General features: G+C 35.6%; 1 protein-coding gene across 1 annotated transcript; it reads left to right on the forward strand.

Annotated features, from left to right (window-relative positions):
- Positions 1–1,001: 1,001 nt before the first annotated feature.
- On the forward strand, positions 1,002–22,505 carry LOC128987919 (major facilitator superfamily domain-containing protein 10). Its single transcript, XM_054409012.1, has 9 exons — positions 1,002–1,696; positions 5,390–5,493; positions 6,019–6,177; positions 7,314–7,502; positions 11,662–11,764; positions 13,005–13,225; positions 16,883–16,973; positions 17,651–17,788; positions 22,332–22,505. The coding sequence occupies exons 1-9, from the start codon at positions 1,393–1,395 to the stop codon at positions 22,421–22,423; spliced, it is 1,401 nt and encodes a 466-aa protein (XP_054264987.1). The 5' UTR covers positions 1,002–1,392; the 3' UTR covers positions 22,424–22,505.
- The last annotated feature ends 1,265 nt before the right edge of the window (positions 22,506–23,770 follow it).

The raw sequence follows: 23,770 nt of genomic DNA on the forward strand, positions 1-23,770 counted from the left end.
AACTGGTTTACAGCAAACCTCCTGAAATTAAATGCAGCCAAAACTCAGTCCTTGCTCTGCACACTGAAGCCAGCCACAACCCGAAAGGGATGAGGGGGTTAAAGTTCTAAGGTTCTGTTTGGATCCCAAACTGAGCTGGAGCTCACATATTGATCGATAGGTAATGCGCACGGCTATCTAGGGTTATTTGCCTCCCAAGGAAACTTCGGAACGTCATCCCGAAGCAATTCTTGATAAGTGTGTACATGCTCTGTTTCATAGCCATCTTATGTACGGCTTGGTACTTTGGGGTCATTCACCAGCAGCACAGGACATATTGCTCCAGAAAAAAAGCTGTAAGAATCATAATGTCAGCCGACTACAACGAACATTGTAGGCCCCTTTTTAAAGATCTGGTACAGTCTTTAGTCAATACGTATTGAACATCCTAATACTTCTGAAAGAGAATGCCCATATCTGTTTGACCGAAGAGAAGTTCATCACCACCATGACACCCGGCAAGCACTATACCTTGACATGCCGCGGGGTCGTCTCACCCGCACCCTCAAGAGCTATCCCCGCTATGCCATAAGGCTTTTTAACAACTTGCCGGATAAGGGGCGGGATATGAACATCACCTCTTTCAAAGCGGCAATCAGAAACAGCTTAGTAAATAGGCCACTATATTCGCTGGAGGAGCTGAATTAAGAGCCCCTAAAAGTTACATAGAAGCCCTTCCCTAAATATGGGAAACTCGTCTTATTTACCACCACAGCCAGATTAAGTTTTGTATGTATGTAAATAGCAGTGTTTATTTTTTAAATGTATATGTAATAACGCAGTCTGTGGTCTATCCGACATTGTAGGTCAACGACGCAGCATCACGCTCCATAATCAATGATGTAGCGGCAGCTTGGTTTCGATTCTACTTCTTCGTCTCCAATCCGGACTCCAAACAGTCCAAAAGTAAAGCTTTCTGTTTATTTTTGTTTTTGTTTACATTTGTTATGACAGTTGTTGGTTGTTGGGGTTATGGTAAACATTAAGTTAAATCTTGTTGTTTCTTTTTAGGGAACCTTATTATCTACAAATTAATAACTAGACAATTTTAAATTTTATTTAATGTGTAGTGAACTATTATAATGTTTTTATTTAGTTCAATGTTTTATTAAATACATTCAAAACATTTACAGCCATGTAAGTTCAGTGAAAGCAATGAACACTTGGTGATGTAACCAAAACCAAGAAAAGAGAAAGTCAAGTGTCATTAGTTTCTCTGGTTTTGTTTTGGGTTGACACCTCGTGTTTTTCTTAAAGTCCTAGTTATAATTCAAAATTAAAATAGTCTACCAGTGATTATGCTTATGATCGTCTGAGTTTTTAAATAATATTTTAAAGTGAGTTACAATCACTATGTTTTCTTCCAGTGACTTGAAGTTAAGATCTAGAACAGTTGTGAAAACTAACTTTAAAACGATGGCATCAGATAAATCAAATGTAGATCAAGAATCAAAATATATTGTGAAAGTAGTTTTTGTGTCTTTACTGTTAGATTTACTGGCATTTACCATGATTCTTCCTCTTTTACCATCCTTAATGGAACATTACCGTAAATATGACAGCAAGGATGGACTGTACCCTTTTCTGTTGGAAAAAGTTGAAAATTTTAGAAGCTTAGTCGGAGCTCCTGAAAGATTTAACTCTGTGCTTTTTGGAGGTAGGGCTCAGCTTTCCTTTGAAATTATATTTGCACCTAACGTAGGAGTATAACTTAAGTTAATGATCTTGTCTCTAGACTCGTATTTTGGAATTAAAACCATTCAATTTAATATGCATTGCTTGCACTTACATTGGGGATATTGCGATATTATCGATATCAATGCATATCTATATTTTCGTTTCGATATTTCCGATATTGTATCGATATTGGGGTTTCGATAATATCGTGATATCGGAAGAATTTGGTCGATATCGGTTCTTGATATTGAATTTTTTAAGTTTAGATAAAGTTTTAGTGATATCGACATGTACCTCACGGCCGCCTTTAAATCCAGGCCGCAGCCTTCGAAGTGGCAACGTCGCAAGTGGTGTTGTAACAGCTGTTTTGTTTGGAAGCAGCTAATGGTATTTGTGTATTTGTGAAAGATTGGTTACTGGACTATGACGATATTAACTCCGCTTAAAATGTACAGATCTAGATTTTTAATTCATATTATTTCGGTTTTCCATTCTGTATGTTTTATTTTCAATATTTTAATAAATTTATGTTCATAAATTGAAATTTAAATCAATAGAGTGTGAATTAATGAGCTGATGTCACCTGTCTGCCATGTTATCTTATGGGACGTCTGTCACTAAACAACACCACTTGCGACGTTGCTAATTCTACCAGACCGCGGCCTGTAGTTAAAGGTGGCAGTGCATACCTTCTTATCGAGTTAAGTTATGTACAAGATAAAATCCACACTAATATGGGAATAGCTGGTTATATGTTTTGTGGTAGAAGGAACTAAGTTAGTAGCAACTGATTTTTATTGCTGGAGTGTTTTAGTGGGGCCTTGGTTGGTTGCGCTGTCAGCTGTCACTTGTTAGTTGTCAGAGCTCAAGAGCCGTTGATTATAGCCTACACTAAAGTCCACCAGTGCTAACCTTGTTTAAATTGTTGTAAATACAGTAATTATTGTTTTATTGTAACTCAAAAAAATTAGGCTGGTTTTGAAATGCACTGTGTTTAAAGCTCCAAACAACTATGTTTAATGCTTAGATTTTTATTAGTAATTTAAAATTTCACTTCCTCTTTGGTCCTTATAATTAAAAAGTAATAACAATCAACAGGTACTAAAGTGAAAGTAACATATCTGCCAAAAAATATGCCTAAAAAAGACAGAACGCCTAATCAAAAATCCTAAACAAGCTCTAGCAAGTAATTAAAAAGTAGATTCCTCCAAAGTAATATCGATTATCGATATTTGGAATCCGATATTATTGTGATATCGATATTAGAGGCTGGATCGTTATTGATATCTAATATCATCGATAGATTGCTGATATCGCAACAACCCTACTTGCACTGCACTTTTGTTAAGTTACATTCAAAATTGTAACTTGATAGCTATGAGTCTGAACGGTTGTGTAAGTTTTCTTTTACTGCTAGATATAGGCCTAACCTTAAATAATTAGCCTGTTTCTTTTACAAAAAATCTGCATTTTTTTTACTTAGCTAATGTCTAGTGTCCCAGCACATTAACTCAATTATCTCATACTAATTTTCCACCCACTGTTGTCAACTGACAACTAACTACACAAACATCTCTAACTACTGACATCCACCTAACATACATTTTTTTTTTAGTTGCAAGTTACCATAGCTAGTTAGTTGCAGGGACGTATTTAAGTATCTGCCGCCTCCAGGCAACAAAGTTTGCCGCCGCCCCCTCCCACTTTACTGCTCACCCTCGACCTCACTAGTATCCAACTTAGTATCACCCCTATGACCACAATACATGCCCTGTCCGCTGATTTTGTAGAAAATAATCGGTAATATTGCATGCTACATCAACAAATTTAATAACTTTTTGACCCCTTTTAACTTTTTTGAGGGTTTTTTGCGCTGTTTCTATGCAAAACATTCTGACTTGGATAGACCTACACGGAATGCAACTTTCTTTTATCTAATCAGTATTTTTACAATCCTGTTTTGCGGCATGAAACGGCACACAAAATCGTCTGTATACAATGGTTCTTATAACGCTTTTCATTGAACAATTTTAGTCAGATCCACTATCAGATGCCACTACGTAGCGGCCGGCTCGGCAACCCGCTCCCGTGGCGCGCGTGTCCGCCAGGCCAATAGGGCAGCACGGAAAACTCAGCACAGCTGTAATATGCTATTGCATTTGTTTGACTTTAATGTGTTCTGAAATAATTTTATACTTAATCAAAATATTTCAAATGGCTGTTTTGCCATTCCCAGAATTATTTGATAAACATTTTTTTTTTAATTAAAACCTCTTTTTTTATTTTTTATAACCTTCAAAATTTTGCCGCCCCTAAAATTTGCCGCCGCCTAGTCCACCTATTCAGAAATATGTCCCTGGTTAGTGGTATTCCAATGTCTGCAAATCACAAGCTGTTGGCCCATCCTACATACGGGAATCGAATAGTCAATTAAAACTGTTTAACTGATTCAATAGAGGTAAGACCAATTTTCAAGATAGGGGATGAAACAAGCTGCAACAACTACAAGCCTATTAGTTTAATGTCCACAGTCCACATTATCTTAAGTGTTTGAGAAAGTTGTACTTAACAGATTGTGGAGTTTCCTAGTGTCCAGAAACATCCTATATGAAAAACAACACAGGTTTGTAAAAAAATTGACAACCAGTGCTATGCTTGGTCTTATTAAGAGAGTGGTGAAGCCTATGGATTCACGCCAGCAAGTAGCAGGCTTGACTATCCTTATGTGGCCTATGCTGTACCTGTCTGGGGGTGTGAAAACCAAAGGATTCAACTCATATTCAAACTTTTTAAAAATTGGGTTTTCCCTTAACTGTTGCCTATCCTGCAAAGAAGTCTTCAAATCACAAGTTCTCACTTTCCTATCCATTTACATCTTAGATACCCTATCATTCATTAAGAAAAACCTTTCATCATATAGTTCTCCAAGCTTCCATACCGGTAGTTATCCTCTTCGCGACAATTTCAATCTTTCAGTACAACTGCATTCCATCACATTCTTTCAAAAAAAAAACTTTCACTTCATATGTAATATTTACTTGGCAACTCATAAGGCCAATGTTAAAATTTTAAAGTTGCAAATGAGTTGTGTAGCAAAATACAATTTATCCTGAGGTAGCAACTGTCGCCAATCACGTTTTTATGGCTATTGTACCCAATTTCAAAATTTAGTCAACATCCTTCTGCTGTATTTTGAGATATATATTACAGACATAAAATCAGACATAGTTAGTATAAGAGTATAGGATTTGTCACATTAAAAAAAATTAAAGGACTTAAAAAAAAATTAAAATTAACTGCGTATTACCTTGAGGTCAGTGGCACAACCCTTATTCCATGTCGAAGGGTAAACCGAGGCATCAGGGAGGTTTGGGCAGTGGGTATAACATCACATTGATAACTATTAGAGTTTTTTGTCAATTATAACAATATCGTTTTTAAATGTGAGCTCTCTAAACTATGTTTGAAATAGCAGTAGGGCAATCACCTTTTTAGTGGACCTACTGACCTACTCAATCATTTTTTCCCCTTCTACTCTTATTTTTTTACCAAACCTGAAAAGGAAGCCCAGGAACAATTGTGTATGGTCAAAATTTATTGCATATCAGGTTAAGCATTTTTAGATAACAAGATGTAAATTTCCACATATATCATCATTTTGTATTTGTTTTAGGATTGTTGGGCTCGTTGTTCTCATTTCTGCAGTTTGTTGCATCGCCCCTAGTTGGAGGCCTTTCCGATGTTTATGGCAGGAAACCTATTCTCGTATTATGTCTGGTATGTATTATTTTGCATACAGGCGCACAGTTAAGAGGGTGGTTTTTTAAATAAGGGCCGTTTTTGTGTATGAATCCGTAGTTCGCTTGTACTCTACAACTATGCTCCTCGCCACTTACTGGAATCATTTGTGAACAGAATGACGCAATTTGTAGCTCTGTAGCTGACATGTACGCTTCGCTATGTGTTAAAAATATTTTTTGCTACCTATTGAATCTTCCATCGGGTGCGAAATAAGGTCAGTGAATGTTTTTTGATTGCAAGAAACATATCCGATGCCGACATTCATCGCCAGATTACTGAAGGCTACAGCCCTAATGAATGAGTGAGGGGGATGAATGAGTGGGGTGAGAGCGGAAATGGGTTATGGGGTAGTGTAACAATGGCTGTGAAATCCTTTTTACTTTGTGAACAGAAAAATAAGTGAACATGAAAATTGTATAGGCCTAATTAAAATTATAAATTAATGTAATATTTAAAAAATATTTTTTGAACATAGTTTCAACGGTACTTTTTGCTCCACAGCTTGGGATCTCTATGTCATACCTTCTATGGGCAGTTTCTCACAGCTTTGCCATGTTCGTGTTGGCAAGAGTTGTTGGAGGAATCAGCAAAGGCAATGTCAGCTTGTCAATGGCCATCATCACTGACTCTTCCACATCAAACAAAAGAGGGTTTGGTATGGTAAGCAAGTTGCTGTAGCCTAATCTCTTTTTTAATAAATATCTTTTGGTCTAGTGTAACTATTAAAATACAGGTTTGTTTCTATGCATAAACTTTTTTAAGCAGTGCCAGATGTAGGGTGCTTGCGGTCCTAGGCCAAGCTAATCTGAGCGGCACACGCCCCTAAGGTAGCCCTTCTAATGTGTGATCTGGAAGGTTAACCCTAGCAGTGGCCAATGTTAGAAGTGGGAAATGGCCAACCCATTTTGGCGATTTAGAAGACCTTTTTTTGAAAATCCGTAAACATTCAACCGTACAAGTAAACCTAACCAACCTTATATTCATTTTGTTCGGAAAGAACAAGAGAATCTAGAAATAGTAATATAATACAATTGGGCTGAAATTTGGCACTATGATAGTTCAATGTCATTCAGAATAAAACCACTGATTGTAAAACATTTTTCATCAATGTTAGTTTCATTTTTACTGCTAATGTTTTAAAGTTTTTATAAAAGTATATTAAGTGTGTATAAAAAGTATTATCTGAAGTTATTATACCTTTACCAATTCGGGAGTGCCCCTGAACGCCAGGTAGGCTCACGCACACAAGGACAGGAGATTAGGACCGGCTACATTCTGTCACGCGAGCTCTGTTAACTAGTCGCAATGGGCATTTCCTTCATCAAATGTAAAACTTTTTAACTTTAATATTAAACACAAAATAGTTAGCAGTAATCGATTCTGTTCATCAACACAAGAAAATTGATACTAAACAACATATTAGTTATCGGCAACCTGAAATTTATTATTTAAGTCAATCATGGGTTGTTTGGTATCATTGTTATTGTAATATTCAGCGGAATTTAAATGTATTAACCTTTTTGATTTAAAATTACAACTTTAAAAGTTACATTTTGATTACAAGTGGTATCTAAGAAGTAATGAAGCGAAAATACGAAGGGCCTAGGGGAGGTCCTAATCCTCTCTGCACGTGAGGGTGAGTGTGCGTGCGTGTAGGGAAACTGACCTGGCGTCCAGGAGCATTCCCAAATTGCTAAAACTATAACTCTTGACATCTTTTTACTTAACATGATTTTATTGTTTAAAATTATGTACCTATTAGAAAAATATAACTTCTTGAAATTAACATTTTCCAGGCTCTAGTTGGAATCGCCTTTTCGGTGGGGTTCATCGTGGGTCCTGTCATAGGTGCCATGTTCGCTCGCTGGGGCCAAACTCAGACAGAGAATTCGGATTGGTTTGTGATGCCAGCTTTGTTTGCATTTTCTCTTGCCTTGGCGGACATCATTTTTGTAGTATTTTTCTTCAGAGAAACTCTTCCTTCAGTAAGTGATGTTCTTCTTTTATCTTTAAAACATAATATATCATTTATTTACATCAATGATAGATACATATAGTGGTTTAATGTATCCTACTTTCGTCCCAGTCCAAATTTAGGTCATGATCACGCAGATGCCATTGTCAAGAATATTAAATTTCTACAGAAAATTTTATCTACTCGGACTTTAGTGTGAAAATTATATCCACTCATAATTTATGTATACAATGTCAGTGTCGGTCTATGTTTATATGTACAGAAGCCCCTTTCATGACGTCCAAATGACCGAATTCTTTTGAAATTTAAATTCTGGACAATGGCATCTGCGTGAACATTACACAACCAGTGAGTTGAAACCTTGGTTTTAGTAAATAGCAACTAAATTAAGACCGGGACAAAAGTAAAGGGAAGTTAAGCCACTATAAATTTGTCTTACCAGTTTAGAGGCAAGCCACAACAATGGCTAAATTAAAGATAGGCTACTCTTATTTCCTGCAAATAACGTTGTTTTCAGGTTTCCATTCATTAGTAATTTAAAATTCTATGACCTGGGTGTCAGTTCAATACAATTTAATATAAAAAACCCCATAAGCAATTTTTAAAAACATTGATCCTGTTGTTACAAAGTAAAATCTAGCCATCAATCCAAGTTACTCAATAATATCTTGTTGTCATAATCATCAGGTAAATATTTATGATGGTTAACTTTTACAATCTAAGGCTACGATTATACTAGGACGCTGGCGTCCGGGAGGAAGGCCGGCGTCCGGGATGCTAGCGGGGCATTAAATCAAATGGGGGCGATTATACTAGGGATGCCAGCGTGGGATGCTAAAAAAACCACCGGACGCTCAATTTTGTGCCTGAAATTCAAGCGTCCGGTGACTTTTTGCCTCCAGGGATGCACAAAATCAGTTGTGGTTCAAATGTGGCGCATTATACTGGGCGGCTAGCATCCGAGACACTCTCTTTCGACATGTGCGCAAATATAGAGAATACGCTATTACCTACCATAGGTCGTATAGTAAGACATCAACCCGGGACCGGTCTACTTTTTTGATTTGATGTCCCCAGAGGCCAAAAACACCATCCGTTCATATAGATTTTAATATTATGTATATGTCCGTAAACGCGATAACTTGAGTTTTTTTGTCCGATTTTGATTAAATTTGGCTTGAAGGTGAAGGGCGGAATAAACTTGAATGAGTTCGCGAACCAGCATGAACGGACCTTGGAAACGGGGTTTTATGGGGGTAAAAAAGGGGGTTAGTCTTTTTTTTACCCGTAAAACCAAAAATTTCCCAATTTCTCTCTGGACAATTTTAACCCATTGGGGAAGGAATTAATGCGCTACCTGCAGCACCCTCTGGCGGCAATTAATTTTACCGAATTTGTAGACTTTTACTCTAACTGCTATAGAAAGAAAACCTTAGGTAATAAATTAATAATTCTTTCACCATTTTGTTTACAGTAAAATTGTCTACAGAAAAGTGGTAATTGGATAGTCAAAGTTCTAAACTAAAAAAAAAATATAAATATAAAGATTATAAAAATAAAGATTTTAAAAACAATATTTTGAAAGTAAACTTGATATACAAATTCCAAGATTAATCCAGACACCAAATAACACTACTATTATAAAGTTCAATTGATTCCCTACGTAGAAAAATCAAAAGTTGTGTACTTTTATTAGTAGTAACATTTTTTTTTTATTGTTTGTTTACCTTACCGCAGCTGATTTTGGTGATATGTGGTTTCCATGGCAACACAAAATTGTTTGTTATTCGCTAAAATAAATGAGTAAATACGCAAATCAAGAAGCAAGATATTTATAAACATTATAATAGTAAGAAGAAACAAAAAGGGCGAAAAATAATAATAACTAAATAACTAATGGCGCTGCCTAGCGGTGACACGAGCGGCACTCGTAAGTCGGCCGCCGGGCCTGCAGCGGCCGTACGAGTAATGCCTGTAAGTCGGCACCAATGGGTTAATGAGCTTAAAAAAATAATGTAGTAGGTATACTAAAGTGTTTTTGTACGGTTATTAGATACGGAGAAAATTCAAAAAAGTGTAAATTAAAAATTCCCTCTTCTTCTTCTTTCCACCTCTGATTCGTATCAACTTTTTAAACTTCAAAAAAGAATACTTAGAATTATGACTTTTAAACCCGTTAAACATTCTTGCAAACAACTTTTTAAAGAACTAAAGATTCTAACCGTCCCTAATTTGTATAAATCCCGCCCTCGCTAGTCCGACGCTTTGAAATCCGACATACTTGGTAATCTGACGCGCACATCCGCGTAATCCACTACGGGAGCAAAAAATCAAGCATGCAGTGATATGAAACACTGTGACTCACGTCTCGTTGCCGTCGGAGCACTTTCTGTTCAGTGTTCAGTTGACTTTTAGGACATGCAGTACACTTTCCCGGTGCAGTGGTATTTTCTTTGTTAGTAAGTGCAAGTGTTCGTGTACAGTAGTTGTGTGAAATGGCTAGTACAAGTGGTGTTAAACGGAAACACAAAACTTTAACAATATCGTAGAAGTGGGAGATTATTAAAAGAATAGATAGCGGTGAAACGCCGACTGCAGTAGCGAAATTTTATGAAATCGGACGGCCTACGATTTATGATATAATGAAGAATAAAGAAAAAATTGAAGGGTTTATGAAGTCTATTGAAGACTTCCCAAGAATTTAATGGTGATTAATACATTGTTTAAAATGATAGTTATATCTTTTTGGCAATCAAATGCATTACAGAATAGCCGACGTTTTTGGTAATCCGACAGTATGTCAGTCCCGTACCTGTCGGACTAGAGAGGGCGGGCTGTATTCTTAAATGTTTATTGTATGTGAAATCAAATTTTGAAAAACTCTACAGTGAAAATAATCGGCACAATTATAACACTAGATTTCATACAGATTTTCAATATCCTATACACAGATTAAATCTTGTGGAAAGGACACCTTCTTATATGGGTAAAAGATTTTTTAACAATTTGCCTGGGTACCGGTACTACAAATCAATAATAGGATTAGTATCTTTTAAAGAAAAATTGTTGAATTTTTGTTAGAAAAGAATTATTATAGTATAGATCAGTTTCTCAAAGACAAATCAATGTGAATTTTTTGTTTTGTTACTATGTATTTATTTTTACCAATAAGCTAGTTTATTTTAGTATAGTTTGACAATGTCACCTGCTTTGTCTGGCTGTGCTAGAGCATTTGAAAAAACGTTATGTGACAATAAAGGTGACTTTGACTTTATAGAAAATATTGTTAACTGTTGGAATTTGTTTGTGTATGGATCATACACTTGTATTTAATCAAACTTAGCCAATTTGTTTTATACTAAGCTTTTAATATTTTACTAAAAACACACTTTATTAGCCTCCATAAAGCAGCAAACCAGGGTACTCGTTAAACCTAATGTTATTTAAATAGATATAAACAAAAAGTGACAAAACATTGAAATAAAATGGCAGTCCGAGAGGCTAGCATCCCAACACAAATCACGTCATTTTTGCCAGCGTCCTAGTATAATCGTAGCCTAAAAGAAACATTGTTTACAAAGGTTTGTTCAGTTTGAATAGTGAAAAAGATATCAGTAAAGTTATGTTCATTACATTATGTGATGGCATTTGTAACTCATCAGGGGCTATTAATTAATGATGCTTATTAAAAGGTCGATGTTATATAGTTTATAGATCAGAGTTTGGACTGTTCCTATACAAAATATACAAAACTAGCTGTGTACCCGTTCTACGCACGGGGATCTTATAGTATTCAGTTGAAACCTTCTTATATAAAGAACAGCAGTTGGTTTGCATATTTTCAGATATGCTGGCCAAACTATTATACATAACTTCATTTTATGTTGTTTGTTGTTGTTCCGGATCAGTATAAAAACACACTGGAAAAATTATAGGATGACTAGATGTATTATATTACCTGTTGAAATGGGGACGCCACCAAGGTGTGTATTTTAGCAAATATGAGTCAAGGATGAGTGTAGAATGAAGTGAGATCTACCGGTTACTTTTGTTGCTAAGACCAGCTATTTTATTCACCAGGACAATGTACTAAGGGATGGATACTAGTCTATTAATAGTTTGAACACATGTACTGGATCCACTTAGAAGATATATCTTTTTTATTACAGAAAAAGCGAGCCTCGTTATCAGCAAGCATCAGTCAGACCACAGCTTACATCAGTGTGCCAGCTCTCTTTAACTTTACTGCCGTCACAGACCTTCCAGCCAAAGGTATTGTTTGTGTGTCATATACAGGAATGACACCTTTCTATAGGTTACAAACGATCAATCTAAAGATTGTTAGTAAATGTCTATTGTTATGCTACAAAACTATGTTAGTTGTTACCAAGAATTTATAATTGATATTTGATACCATAGGCCGCTCAGTGGTGACGATCTTAGGGGGGAGGGGGGGCAACCCCCCACTTTTAGAAGTTTTTAGGTTATATTATTGATGAAGGTTATGTTAACTTGTTCATATTATGAACAAATTAACATAACCTTCATCAATAATATAACCTAAAAACAAAAATAATATTGGCTAGTTCTACTGAAACAGCCTAGAAGTGTATAAAAATAAGCCCTCATATGCCGGTATTTACCCGTTCCTAGTATTGTTACTCTGCAATTGTTTGTTACAGACAGTAAGGAGTTGAGGATGCTAGGTCTGGTCTACTTTGTTTACCTGTTCCTAGTATTGTTACTCTACCATTGTTTGTTGCAGACAATAAGGAGTTGAGGATGCTAGGTCTCGTCTAATTTGTTTACCTGTTCCTAGTATTGTTACTCTACAATTTTGATTGTTACAGACGGTAAGGAGTTGAGGATGCTAGGTCTAGTCTACTATGTTTACCTGTTCCTAGTGTAACTCTACCATTGTTTGTTACAGACAGTATGGAGTTGAGGATGTTGGGTCTGGTCTACTTTGTTTACCTGTTCCTAGTATTGTTACTCTACCATTGTTTGTTGCAGACAGTAAGGAGTTGAGGATGCTAGGTCTCATCTAATTTGTTTACCTGTTCCTAGTAGTGTTACTCTACAATTTTGATTGTTACAGACGGTAAGGAGTTGAGGATGCTAGGTCTGGTCTACTTTGGTTACCTGTTCCTAGTATTGTTACTCTACCATTGTTTGTTGCAGACAGTAAGGAGTTGAGGATGCTAGGTCTGGTCTACTTTGTTTACCTGTTTCTAGTATTGTTACTCTACCATTGTTTGTTGCAGACAGTAAGGAGTTGAGGATGTTGGGTCTGGTCTACTTTGTTTACCAGTTCACAGTATTGTTACTCTACCATTGTTTGTTACAGACCAGACAGTAAGGAGTTGAGGATGTTGGGTCTGGTCTACTTTGGTTACCTGTTCCTAGTGTAACTCTACCATTGTTTGTTGCAGACAGTAAGGAGTTGAGAGTGTTGGGTCTGGTCTACTTTGTTTACCTGTTCCTAGTGTAACTCTACCATTGTTTGTTGCAGACAGTAAGGAGTTGAGGATGTTGGGTCTGGTCTACTTTGTTTACCTGTTCCTCTACTCTGGACTGGAGTTCACCCTGACCTTCCTCACTCATCTCACGTTCGGTTTCAACTCCATGCAGCAAGGATACATGTTTTTCTGCATTGGACTTGTCATGGCAGTGCTGCAGGGAGGCTATGTACGAAGGATACCTCCTCACAATACCAAGAAAATGGCATCATTTGTTAGTATTTGTTTCACAATTTTTAAGTATTAATAATAGAACAGTCCTACTTTAAAAATGTGTATTATAATGGAGCAAAACATTATAAAAAGATTTGAACCCGGTTTTGATTGAAGTTAGTATATGATAATCCTTAAATACTGTACTGTAATTCTTAACAACATAGTGCAACATGTTCCCATTCCTGTAAAAATTACAGTTCAAAAGTTATTTTAACTCATGCTATTTTCCCATGAAAACACATTGAAAATATCCCCCTGCAGCAAGTCTGCCGACTAAGCGAACTTCCGTTTGCCTGGATTGATTCTGAATTAATCTATTAAATTAACAATTAGGTTTAACGAGTATTTAGGTTTGCTGCTACGGGGAAACTAATAAGAGGGTTTTTTATTAAAATATTAATAGCTAAGTATAAGATAAATAAAAATGCCAAGTTTGATCAAAATACATCCATAAACAAGCCAACTACATCATGTTACAATACTCAACGTAAGAATAACATGGGAATTTGAAATGAACATTTTTTTATATTTTCTCCGTAACCAATAACTTTACAAAAACACTTTGATATACTAAATTGTTTGTTTTTTAAGTTCTTTAAAAAGGTCTGGAAAAAGGTTGGGAAATTTTGTGTTTTAAGGGTAAAAGAATTAGAAAAACACATTTTTACCCTATTAAACCCCGTTCCCATTGTCCAATCATGCTGGTTTGCGAACTCATTCAAGTTTATCCCTTACACCTTCAAACCAAATTTTATCAAAATCGGACAAAAATTACTTAAGTTATCGTCTTCACGGACACATATATACATAATATAAAACATAATAGAACATAATATAAAAAATGTGAACGAATAGTGTTTTTGGCCTCTGGGGTCATTAAAATGAAAAAGTAAATCGGTCCCGGGGGTCTTACCATGAGACCTACGGTAATAGTTACTTTCCTACAGGGAAATTGGCTAAAACGGAGAAATATATATATTTTTTAAACCAATTCTGATTGAAATTCTTCTGTAATGGTCCTTATAATTCTTAACCAAATAGTGCAACCCCCCCCCCCCCCCATTCCTGTAAAAATTACGGTTCAAAAGTTATTTTAACCTATATTATTTTCCCATAAAAACACATTTAAAAAAACGTAGAAACATTATTTTTATTAAAACTAATTCTCATTTAAATTCTTCTGTAATGGTCCTTATAATTCAAAACCAAATAAGGCAACACCCCAATTCCTGTAAAAATTACGGTTAAAAAGTTAATGCAACTTTTGTGATTTTACCTACAGTAGTAGACTCCCTCTTATCCGGACACCTTTTAACCGGACATCAATTGACCCGGACTACACTTGGCAGAAATGACATCTCCCAACTGGACAATTTTTATCAGCACATCGGTTTTTACCGGACTAGATCAGCAGGAAGTATGGGGTCCTGAAATGACTGCTCTCGTGGGAAAGATTTGAGACCAGTGATCATGTGTCTAAATACAATGCTCTCCTTAATTTAAGTCAAATACTGTATACAGTATGCATTCAAACGGTCTGTTTTAACGAGTTTTTGGGGACGTCGGTTTAACCGGAAAAACCGTTACCCGGACTGGCCTCGGTCCCGAGGAGTCTGAATAAGAGGGAGTCTACTGTATTAAATAGCATAGTTACTCTCATCGCTTATCCATGATAAAGGTTGTTGACAAGCTAATGGGAGAAAGCATGTGTCAGATTGCTGATACCGTTTATTTTACTATATCTTCACTCTTTTATAGGGAGGAGGGGTGGATGTGGGGGATGTATTCATTGGCTAATTTTTTTGAAGCTAGTAAAATATTTATAATTAAGGTATGGTAAGTTTATAAGCAAAGTCTCAGTTTAACAAATTTCAGTTAAAGCCCATATTTGTATTGCAGCAAACCGTAAAAAAAATTGTTTTTGGTTCAACTTAGCTTAAATTTAGCTTACCAGGCGATCAATGTTTTATTTATATTTTCATAAAAATTACATGATAAAAAAAAACGGTATCATTAATCTGACACATACTTTCTACCATTAGCTTGTCAACAAACATAATCATGGGGGGGTTGCACTGTGTTGTTAAGAATCGGCTGTGTTGTTAAGTGGCGGCGATTGGGCTTGAGAGGTGGGGGGGGGGGGCGAAATGGCGAAATCTAGATTTATTGTTGACATAATTCTATTTTATAATTTTGATAAATATTCCTTGTGAAAGTGGGGGGGGCAACTGCTCCCCCTGGCCCCCCCTAAACGCCGCCTCTGTTAAGAATTACAGTATTAGGATTATCTAAATATTAATTTAAATTTAAACCGGTTTTTTTAGAAAATAAGATTTTCCCCTATTTTATGGGTTTTTTAAAATCAGAAAATAACATAATTTACAGTAACTTTTGAACCGTAATTTTTACAGAAATGGGACCAAATATTTATAACCAAACTCTCAGTTTAACAAATTCCTGTTAAAGCCCATATTTGTGTTGCAGCAAACATTAAAACAAAAACAAAATAGTTGTTGGTTAAACTTAGCTTAAAATTAGCTTACTAGGCAATCTTTGTTTTATTTTGAACATCAGAAACCTCAAAAAAAAAAACTTGTTTCAAATATACTTTGAGGGTAATGAAATTGTTCGGAATTTATTAATGAATACCAATAAAATATTCTTTTAGTTAATATGTTTATGAACAATAAATATGCTTATGAGGTAATACCGAGATGATGTCCACTTGAACCTTCCCCTTGGCAGGACTAAAGTTGCAGCCTAAACTCACTAATTTTTATGATGAAAATGTATTTCTTACTCCTGAAATTGGTCTCCCAAACCCACCGAGATCATCTCTCAGGCTGGCGCCTAAGTCTACTAGACTTCCAAACCAACAATATTTAGGCGCGAGATTATCCCTGTCGAAGTTAGGCGCGCGTCTAACTGATTCCGAGCTCACAAACCCGTTTTCTAGGCGGCAGCTTAAAATACCGGAAATATCCGGTTCTTAGTCGCGGACTAGCACTAAAACCAAGCTCCCAAATTGCCCCTTAAAGTTGTAGTTGTTTGCATTTATTGCATATATTTTCTCAATTTTGTAGTGTTGTGAAAAATAGCATTCGTACCACAGGCCAAAAGGGTTTTGCAGCTCTTGATCGTTTTTAAGTTCAAAACTTCGTCTCGAACGTTAAAAAATTATCTCGAGTCAGCAAAACCTCATTTTTGGCCCTAGGTACAAAACATACTATTTGTTCTTAATTTCAATTAAATTTTGAGTCAATTTTTTTATTGTTTGCTGTCCTTAAATTTGAAATCAACCAATTAGTCTAATTTTCAATGGAGGCCTAGGTTTGGTAATATCTATTACAGTTGAGTCTCTACCCGACTACCCGACCTTCGGCTATTCAATTTTCCCTATCATTCGCCTCTCTCTCTCTAAACAATTGGTTACCATTAATGCATGCTGTTTCTGTCAAGTTCTGGGATATATATCACATTTAGGCTCCTGCACTTCCTTTTTGTGTTTGTACACAACATACCCTACAGTTTACTAGCATACCTCTTCATTGTAAATGGCATACTGAACATTATTGAGCCTGAAGAGCACTTAATGATATTATTTATTGGTATATTTTAAAAGTTTCAATGTTTCCAAGTTGTGTTTTATTTTCAGGGGTTGCTGTTAATAGTGCCATCCTTTTTATGTGTTGCGTTAGCTTCTACAACGATATTGTTGTATACTGGTCTCTTCCTGTACGCTGTATGTAAGTGGCCATAATAATATTTTAATATTATCTTTAGTAGAATGTTTTCCTCTTTTAAAAACTGCTTGAACATGTCATAGTTAAAACTTACTTTAGGAACGCTTATGACTTTATATTTAGAAGCAAATAGGTGATTGTTTCTGACAGTTTGTATATGCATGTCAACCAACATGAAATTCAGAGAGAGAAAAAATGGATTTATATTTTTTTTACGTTGTGCGAGTTTTGTGATAAAAAAATAGACTTATACATCTTTTGCATAGTTAAATGCAAATAGTAAACATTGTTTAATCTGTATTTTTTTAGCTATACCTAAAGACTAATACTTTAGTGTCGTGCATTATTACTATACTACTCAATAAAATATGGTCAGTGATAATACAAATTAAAAACACTAAATATTTAGAAAATTTTTTACATTTAATAATTGTATTAGGTAATTTATAAACAATTTTATCAGGCCTATTTCCTTTGTAAAGATTCAAATGGATTCAATTTGCTATGTATTACTTTACTTGTTCTTGTTATACTTTATTTTTGAAAACTATCTCTGCAATGTTTCACTGCTATACTAATATAAAAACACTCGTTTGCATTTAAAGTTAAAAAAACAAACAAATTCATATAAGTAATCTACCAAAAGGCAGCTGATAAAGCGAGTGGTTGGGTTGTTGCAGCAACTGCCTTTGTAGTGCCTTGTATGACTACCATGGCCTCTCAGTTTGGATCCGTGGCTCAGAAGGGCACAGTGATGGGCATCTTCCGCTCCCTGGGTGCTCTGGCTCGGGCAATAGGGCCTGTTGTCGCCTCTGTCTGTGAGTCTTACTTGACTACACAATACCAGCAGTACAGCAATGATTTCCTAGCTTTTACACATACAAAAAGTTGTGAATGTATTTAACCAACAGTTATATTAATTTAATAGATAGTAGTAGAGATGTAGTATCAGTGACAGTAAAGTATCCTAATTTTTGTGTTTAGTGTAAGTGTTGTGGTCATTGTGCCAGTGTGGCTTCTTTCCCATTCAGGCAAGCTTGCTACCCAAACAAAAATCCATTAAACTAACAACCATAGTGTCGTCGTTAAATCCTCAACCTCAGAACGAATATATTCAATAATTGAATATATTGAAGAAAGGATATTCCAAGCAAGTTTGAAATAGTCATATGGTATATGGTTGTACAAATACCGGTTCAATACTTGTGATTTCCTAGTAAAAGTGTGATTTCATAACACTACAATTAAATTATAGTGTTATAAAATCACATTTTTACAAGCGAATCACAAGTATTGGATAACCGGTATTTGGACATCCATATGACTATTTCAAACTTTTTTTGGAATATACTGGTGTCTTCAAACAACATTTATACCAAGGATTGTAGAATTTTTGTTAGCCCTTAAATTAAAATGTAACTACAGTAACACTAACACTTAACTACAGTGTTTTCCAAACTATGGGTTAATTTGGGTGATTAGTAGAAAGAATGCAAACATATTTGCTTTAACCGGGCCTGAAAAATTTGGTAATTCTTTACTACTCTTACAGTCAGGTAGGTACCAGAATTGGACTGAGTGGCCATTATAGGTAATCTAGTAAATAATGTATTTTGAAAGTGGTCTGATTTGATTAGTATTGGGTTTAAACAGAAGAAAATTATGTGTACTAATCATATACAAAAATATCAATTAAGATTTGTATCCATAGAGTTTATTGAAACTGCAGATACATATTGTTTGATAGTTGATAAATATGATTTGTAGAACACGGTTACCGATACTTTAATAGTACAGGGACAACAAAATGATCTGACGGTTTTCTTTGCCTTCCTGTCGAGCGAGTGAGAGGCAGAGGGAGATGGGAATAGGGGTGTTACAAAGCCAACTTGCGTACATTTTTAGTAGCCATGGAGCTGTGGACGGCTGTATTTGTAGTGGACGTGTTTTTTGAAGTGGCAATATTCCTGTGTAGCTGTTCAGTAGCCGTTTCAATGTGGGTCAAAGAAGAAAAGTCCCAACTCGAAACACCATTTTGCTGTGGGTGGGTAACTTTAGAGCTACTAGTTCAGCATTGAAACTAAAATCAACAGCATCAAGATACAAACACTGAGACATGGCCTTGCCATATAAATTGTTTTCATCAAGATATAAGGTATACACCGAGAGACATAGCCTTGCCATGTAAATTACATCAACATACAAGGTATACTCTGAGACATTGCCTTGCCAAATAAATTGTTTCACCAAGATATAAGGTATACACCGAGAGACATAGCCTTGCCATATAAATTGCATCAACATACAAGGTATACTCTGAGACATTGCCTTGCCAAATAAATTGTTTCACCAAGATATAAGGTATACACCGAGAGACATAGCCTTGCCATATAAATTGCATCAACATACAAGGTATACTCTGAGACATTGCCTTGCCAAATAAATTGTTTCACCAAGATATAAGGTATACACTGAGACCATATAAATCGTTTGTATTAATATAAAAGGAATACACTGAGACAAGGTCTTGCCATATAAATTGTTTGCATCAAGAGATAAGGTACGGTATACTTTTTGTGAAGTTGGAGTGAGCTGTGAATTTAAACTTCAGTTTTTATAACAGAACCAAGATAAATGACTTACAATACAATATCACTATATAGTTCAGTCAAGGAATGAGGTGTAGAATGCGTGAGCAGGTAACTAAGCGATTCCTTCAGAAACTTGTTCAGGGGGCTTAGGGTGTTAACATACCAAAAGTCCTGACTCCTAGGTGGTGAGCCAGGGGGTGGAGGGGGGAAAAAGGGGGGGAGAAAGGTATGCATTTTGGGTTTTTTGATTATATCTCGAAAACTATCAACTTTTTGTATACTATAGTAAATTATAAAATTGAAGAAGATGAAATTTTCTACAAGAAAAGTATATAATGTGTTTATTTTGGTTCAACAGATTACGAGTTATAACTTATTTAATTGATATCTTATTAAAATACTCCTTCCATAAGAAATACATGTAAATTAGTATGCGAAATGGGGCGAATCCTATCCGCCCAAAGGAAATATAAATGATATTCTGGAAATCTTGACAAAATTTACAGTAATTTGACACTTTAATCATTAAAATTGATCCAAAATTAAGGCGAGGGCGAGGTGATAAAATGTCGAGTTTTGGTGTTTTTTTATTGGAAATATAAAAATACCTTAAATCATCCCATTTTTAAACGCTCACCCTCGCTTTAATTTTTGACAAAATTTCATGATTTAAGTGTCAAATTACTGGAAATTTGGTAAAGATTTCCAGAATATCGGTTATATTTCCTTTGGGTGGATAGGATTCGCCCCATTTCGCATACTAATTTACATGTATTTCTTATGGAAGGAGTATTTTAATAAGATATCAATTAAATAAGTTATAACTCGTAATCTGTTGAACCAAAATAAACACATTATATACTTTTCTTGTAGAAAATTTCATCTTCTTCAATTTTATAATTTACTATAGTATACAAAAAGTTGATAGTTTTCGAGATATAATCAAAAAACCCAAAATGCGTACCTTTCTCCCCCCTTTTTCCCCCCCTCCACCCCCTGGCTCACCACCTAGGAGTCAGGACTTTTGGTATGTTAACACCCTAAGCCCCCTGAACAAGTTTCTGAAGGAATCGCTTAGTTACCTGCTCACGCACTCTACACCTACTTTTGGATCATTCATTGACTGGACTAATAGTGAATAGTTTACAATTCATATTGTAGTTTAAGTATATAAAAATGCAAATTATAACTTCAACCTTAATATTTTTTTAATAAGTACTCGAACGTCAAACTGAATCCGAACCTCTTATTATTATCCGATCCGATCCGAACCGAGCCTTAACTATCCAAACCAAATTCACTTCTACCCCCCCCCCCCCCCCCCACACCTCTACTCACAATGACAATTTTGTCATTTGTAATCTGAAAATGAGATGCGCTTTGCATAACCACTGTGCTTCAACTGTTGCACGTTTGCCATTTTGTATAAATGAAAGTGGAGGTCATATCGTAATACTCTTTTACTGTGCGGCCAGACATGTGCAAAATGGTGTTTTGAGTAGGAACTTTTCCCCTTGGACCCACTTTGAAATGTCTACGGAACTGCTGCTGAACAGCTGCACAGGAATTGCCACTTTAAAAAAACACTTCAATTACAAATGCATGGTGCACAGCTGTCCACAGCTCCATGGCTACTAAAAATGTCCACACGTAGGCTTTGGAACGCCTCTATTCCCACCACCCTCCACCACTCACTCGCTCGACAGGGTGGCAAAGAAATCTGTCAGATCATTTTGCCGCTCCCTGTTTATTACGTTACTAGTCCGGAAAATAGGTGTTTACCGGACAAGTATCATTCATTGTTCTTAGGATTACCATATGAAATATAAAATACGGTAAACACGTTATTGACAATTGACGTACAATATTTTCCTCCATACTACTCTAAACTAACCTAACAATTTAAAAATACTGTACAAATCCGTTATATATTCCCAACAAATAAAGTACTTTACAATCACTACTCATTACTTCTAGAGGTTATGTTTTTGTTTAGCTATTGATTCGTTGACTTATTGCCAATTATAATCAGCTGGTGTATGGTAAAAACTCATTACAGTGAAATCACATTTGACTAAGCGGTGGCAAACAGCTGTTTTCCAGACTAATTTCATGCGTGGAAAGTCTATTAAAATGGTTTAGTGTGGCAAACAAATTGAAGTATTTCAAATTCAAATTTAAAACATTTTTATTTTCCATACATGTACATTGTACATGAGTGCAAAAATAGTCAAATATAAAGTAGTAAACTAGCCTAGGTACATACATTTTAAATAATAAATAAAGGCATTTTTATTTATTTTATCTAATAAGAACAATGGACATTGAGCTTAAGTTCGTTGCCACACTATCCCGTTTCGCCGGTCCAGCCAAACGGGCGCCATTTGTCGGGATGATTCGAACTCATGAGAGCGGTCACATTGTTGCATTTCACGTCGATGGGATCCACCGCATGGTGCTGCTACGCAGCGGGTATGACCGGACGACGGGACGAACGGCGAAACATATGCAGTTAAATGATAGCAGCCACACCATCCTGTTCTGCCGCACGTTTGTCTCTACTGTTGTTGCTATCAAACGTGCACAGCACAAGATGCTCGCGCTCTTCATTCGAAGTATGTTGCGGTAGAGCAGGAAGGTGTGACAGGGTAATGTCAATGCAGCAAAAACACTTCCCGCTCAACCGAATCCTGCTAAAGGAGATAGTGTGGCACCGGCCTAATCTGTATGTTTGCTGTGATGGGAAATAACTTTATTCTGACTTGTGCAGGTTACTGGTCACTGGGGTCCACTCTCACCTACTCGCTCGGTGGCATCGCATTGTTGTGGCCTTGGTACACTCTCAACTCAACCAGACGGTAACATTCCACTGCATTTATTTTATGGTACAAAACAGTATTATTTTTTACAAATATACATCAAATTTATAAAATTTGTTGGCTTCTTTCTCCCTGCTCAATTTCTTTCCAATTATCAAATATATTTATTAGTGAAAATTGAACCACCAAATGAAAATTGTATATTGCTATTTGTTTTTGACGATTCCTATTGCATTTTATGCCTAATGGATAATAAAGCATTTCATTTCATTTCATTTTAGTTTCTATTTGTTGCATCCTACCATCTGCTAATAATTAATTACATTTTGCATTTGAAGGGGTTTTGAAACATTTGTAAACTAAATTCTTTATTTTATTATTGCTTACAAATCCTGTATTTATAGTTTACTAGTGGAACCCCGTCGAAATCGACGGTTAATCTTGAGGTTTTATGTAAATTCAGCTAACTGCGATGGATAGAGTGAAGTCATTAAAATCTTAGTTAAATGAAGGGAGGATAAGCAATAATAAGTATGACGATTGTGTTCCCTAAAAACGTGATTGATGAATTCGTTTAACACAATATTTCCTACCTTTTTATCGGCTTTAGGTTGCCCAAAAGGTTTTTTAGGAGTCTTATAATTGTTTGTTCATGAGTTTGTTTCATGCCAAAGCCACTTTCACTATATGGGAGAATGAGTTCATATAATTAGTCTATCATGTTATGGAAAGAGTCAATATTTATTACTAACCACTAATTCCATCTGCTTTAGGAAAATCATTCAGATTGTATCCGGATTTATAAGTAAACCTTCATCTTTGGTCATGAAAATACAGAATTCTATCAGCATATTAAATCAGTTTTTTTTTATTTGATAAAAATATCTGATCCTCCAGAAAGCAGTAACATTCTTACTTCGATCTCAGCAATTTTAATTTGTTCTCTTGCCACATCGACCCATGTATTTAATCATCCTGTTCTTACTTGATAATAAGTACTTGATAATAGCTTGATAATACTTGATAATAACTACTGTTATTCTTTTCATTGTTTATCGTTGTTAATGCCTAGCACAAAACACAAACATTCACTGTTGTAGCTTTCAATCTTTATCTTTGTAAATTGGTGTATTGCCGTTGGTAAATAAATAAATAAATCTATATATATAATACGTGAAGCCGTTTTTTGTTAACGCAACTCCTCCCTTATTTGTGGACCAATTTCAACTTTTAAGGTGTCAAAAGATTCGTCTCAATATTTAATTTTGCAATAAGGTTTTAAAATTATAAAATTCCTACTCTTAAGGGCGTGAGACCCTCTCAAAGGTCGGATTTTTGCCATAAGAAATACACAGAACAAATTTAAAAACAAAAACAGCTGTTTATAAAA

Source organism: Macrosteles quadrilineatus, unplaced genomic scaffold (genome assembly GCF_028750875.1).
Source record: "Macrosteles quadrilineatus isolate MER2022 unplaced genomic scaffold, UCM_ALF_1.0 Scaffold_2__2_contigs__length_208266976, whole genome shotgun sequence".
Lineage (NCBI taxonomy): Eukaryota > Metazoa > Arthropoda > Insecta > Hemiptera > Cicadellidae > Macrosteles > Macrosteles quadrilineatus.

Coding starts and splice junctions, on each gene's coding strand:
- LOC128987919 (XM_054409012.1), top strand. CDS start 1,393: ATGTTTTCTTCCAGTGACTTGAAGTTAAGATCTAGAACAGTTGTGAAA. Junction 1,697..5,389: donor TAACTCTGTGCTTTTTGGAG/GTAGGGCTCAGC, acceptor TATTTGTTTTAG/GATTGTTGGGCTCGTTGTTC. Junction 13,226..16,882: donor CCAAGAAAATGGCATCATTT/GTTAGTATTTGT, acceptor TTTTATTTTCAG/GGGTTGCTGTTAATAGTGCC.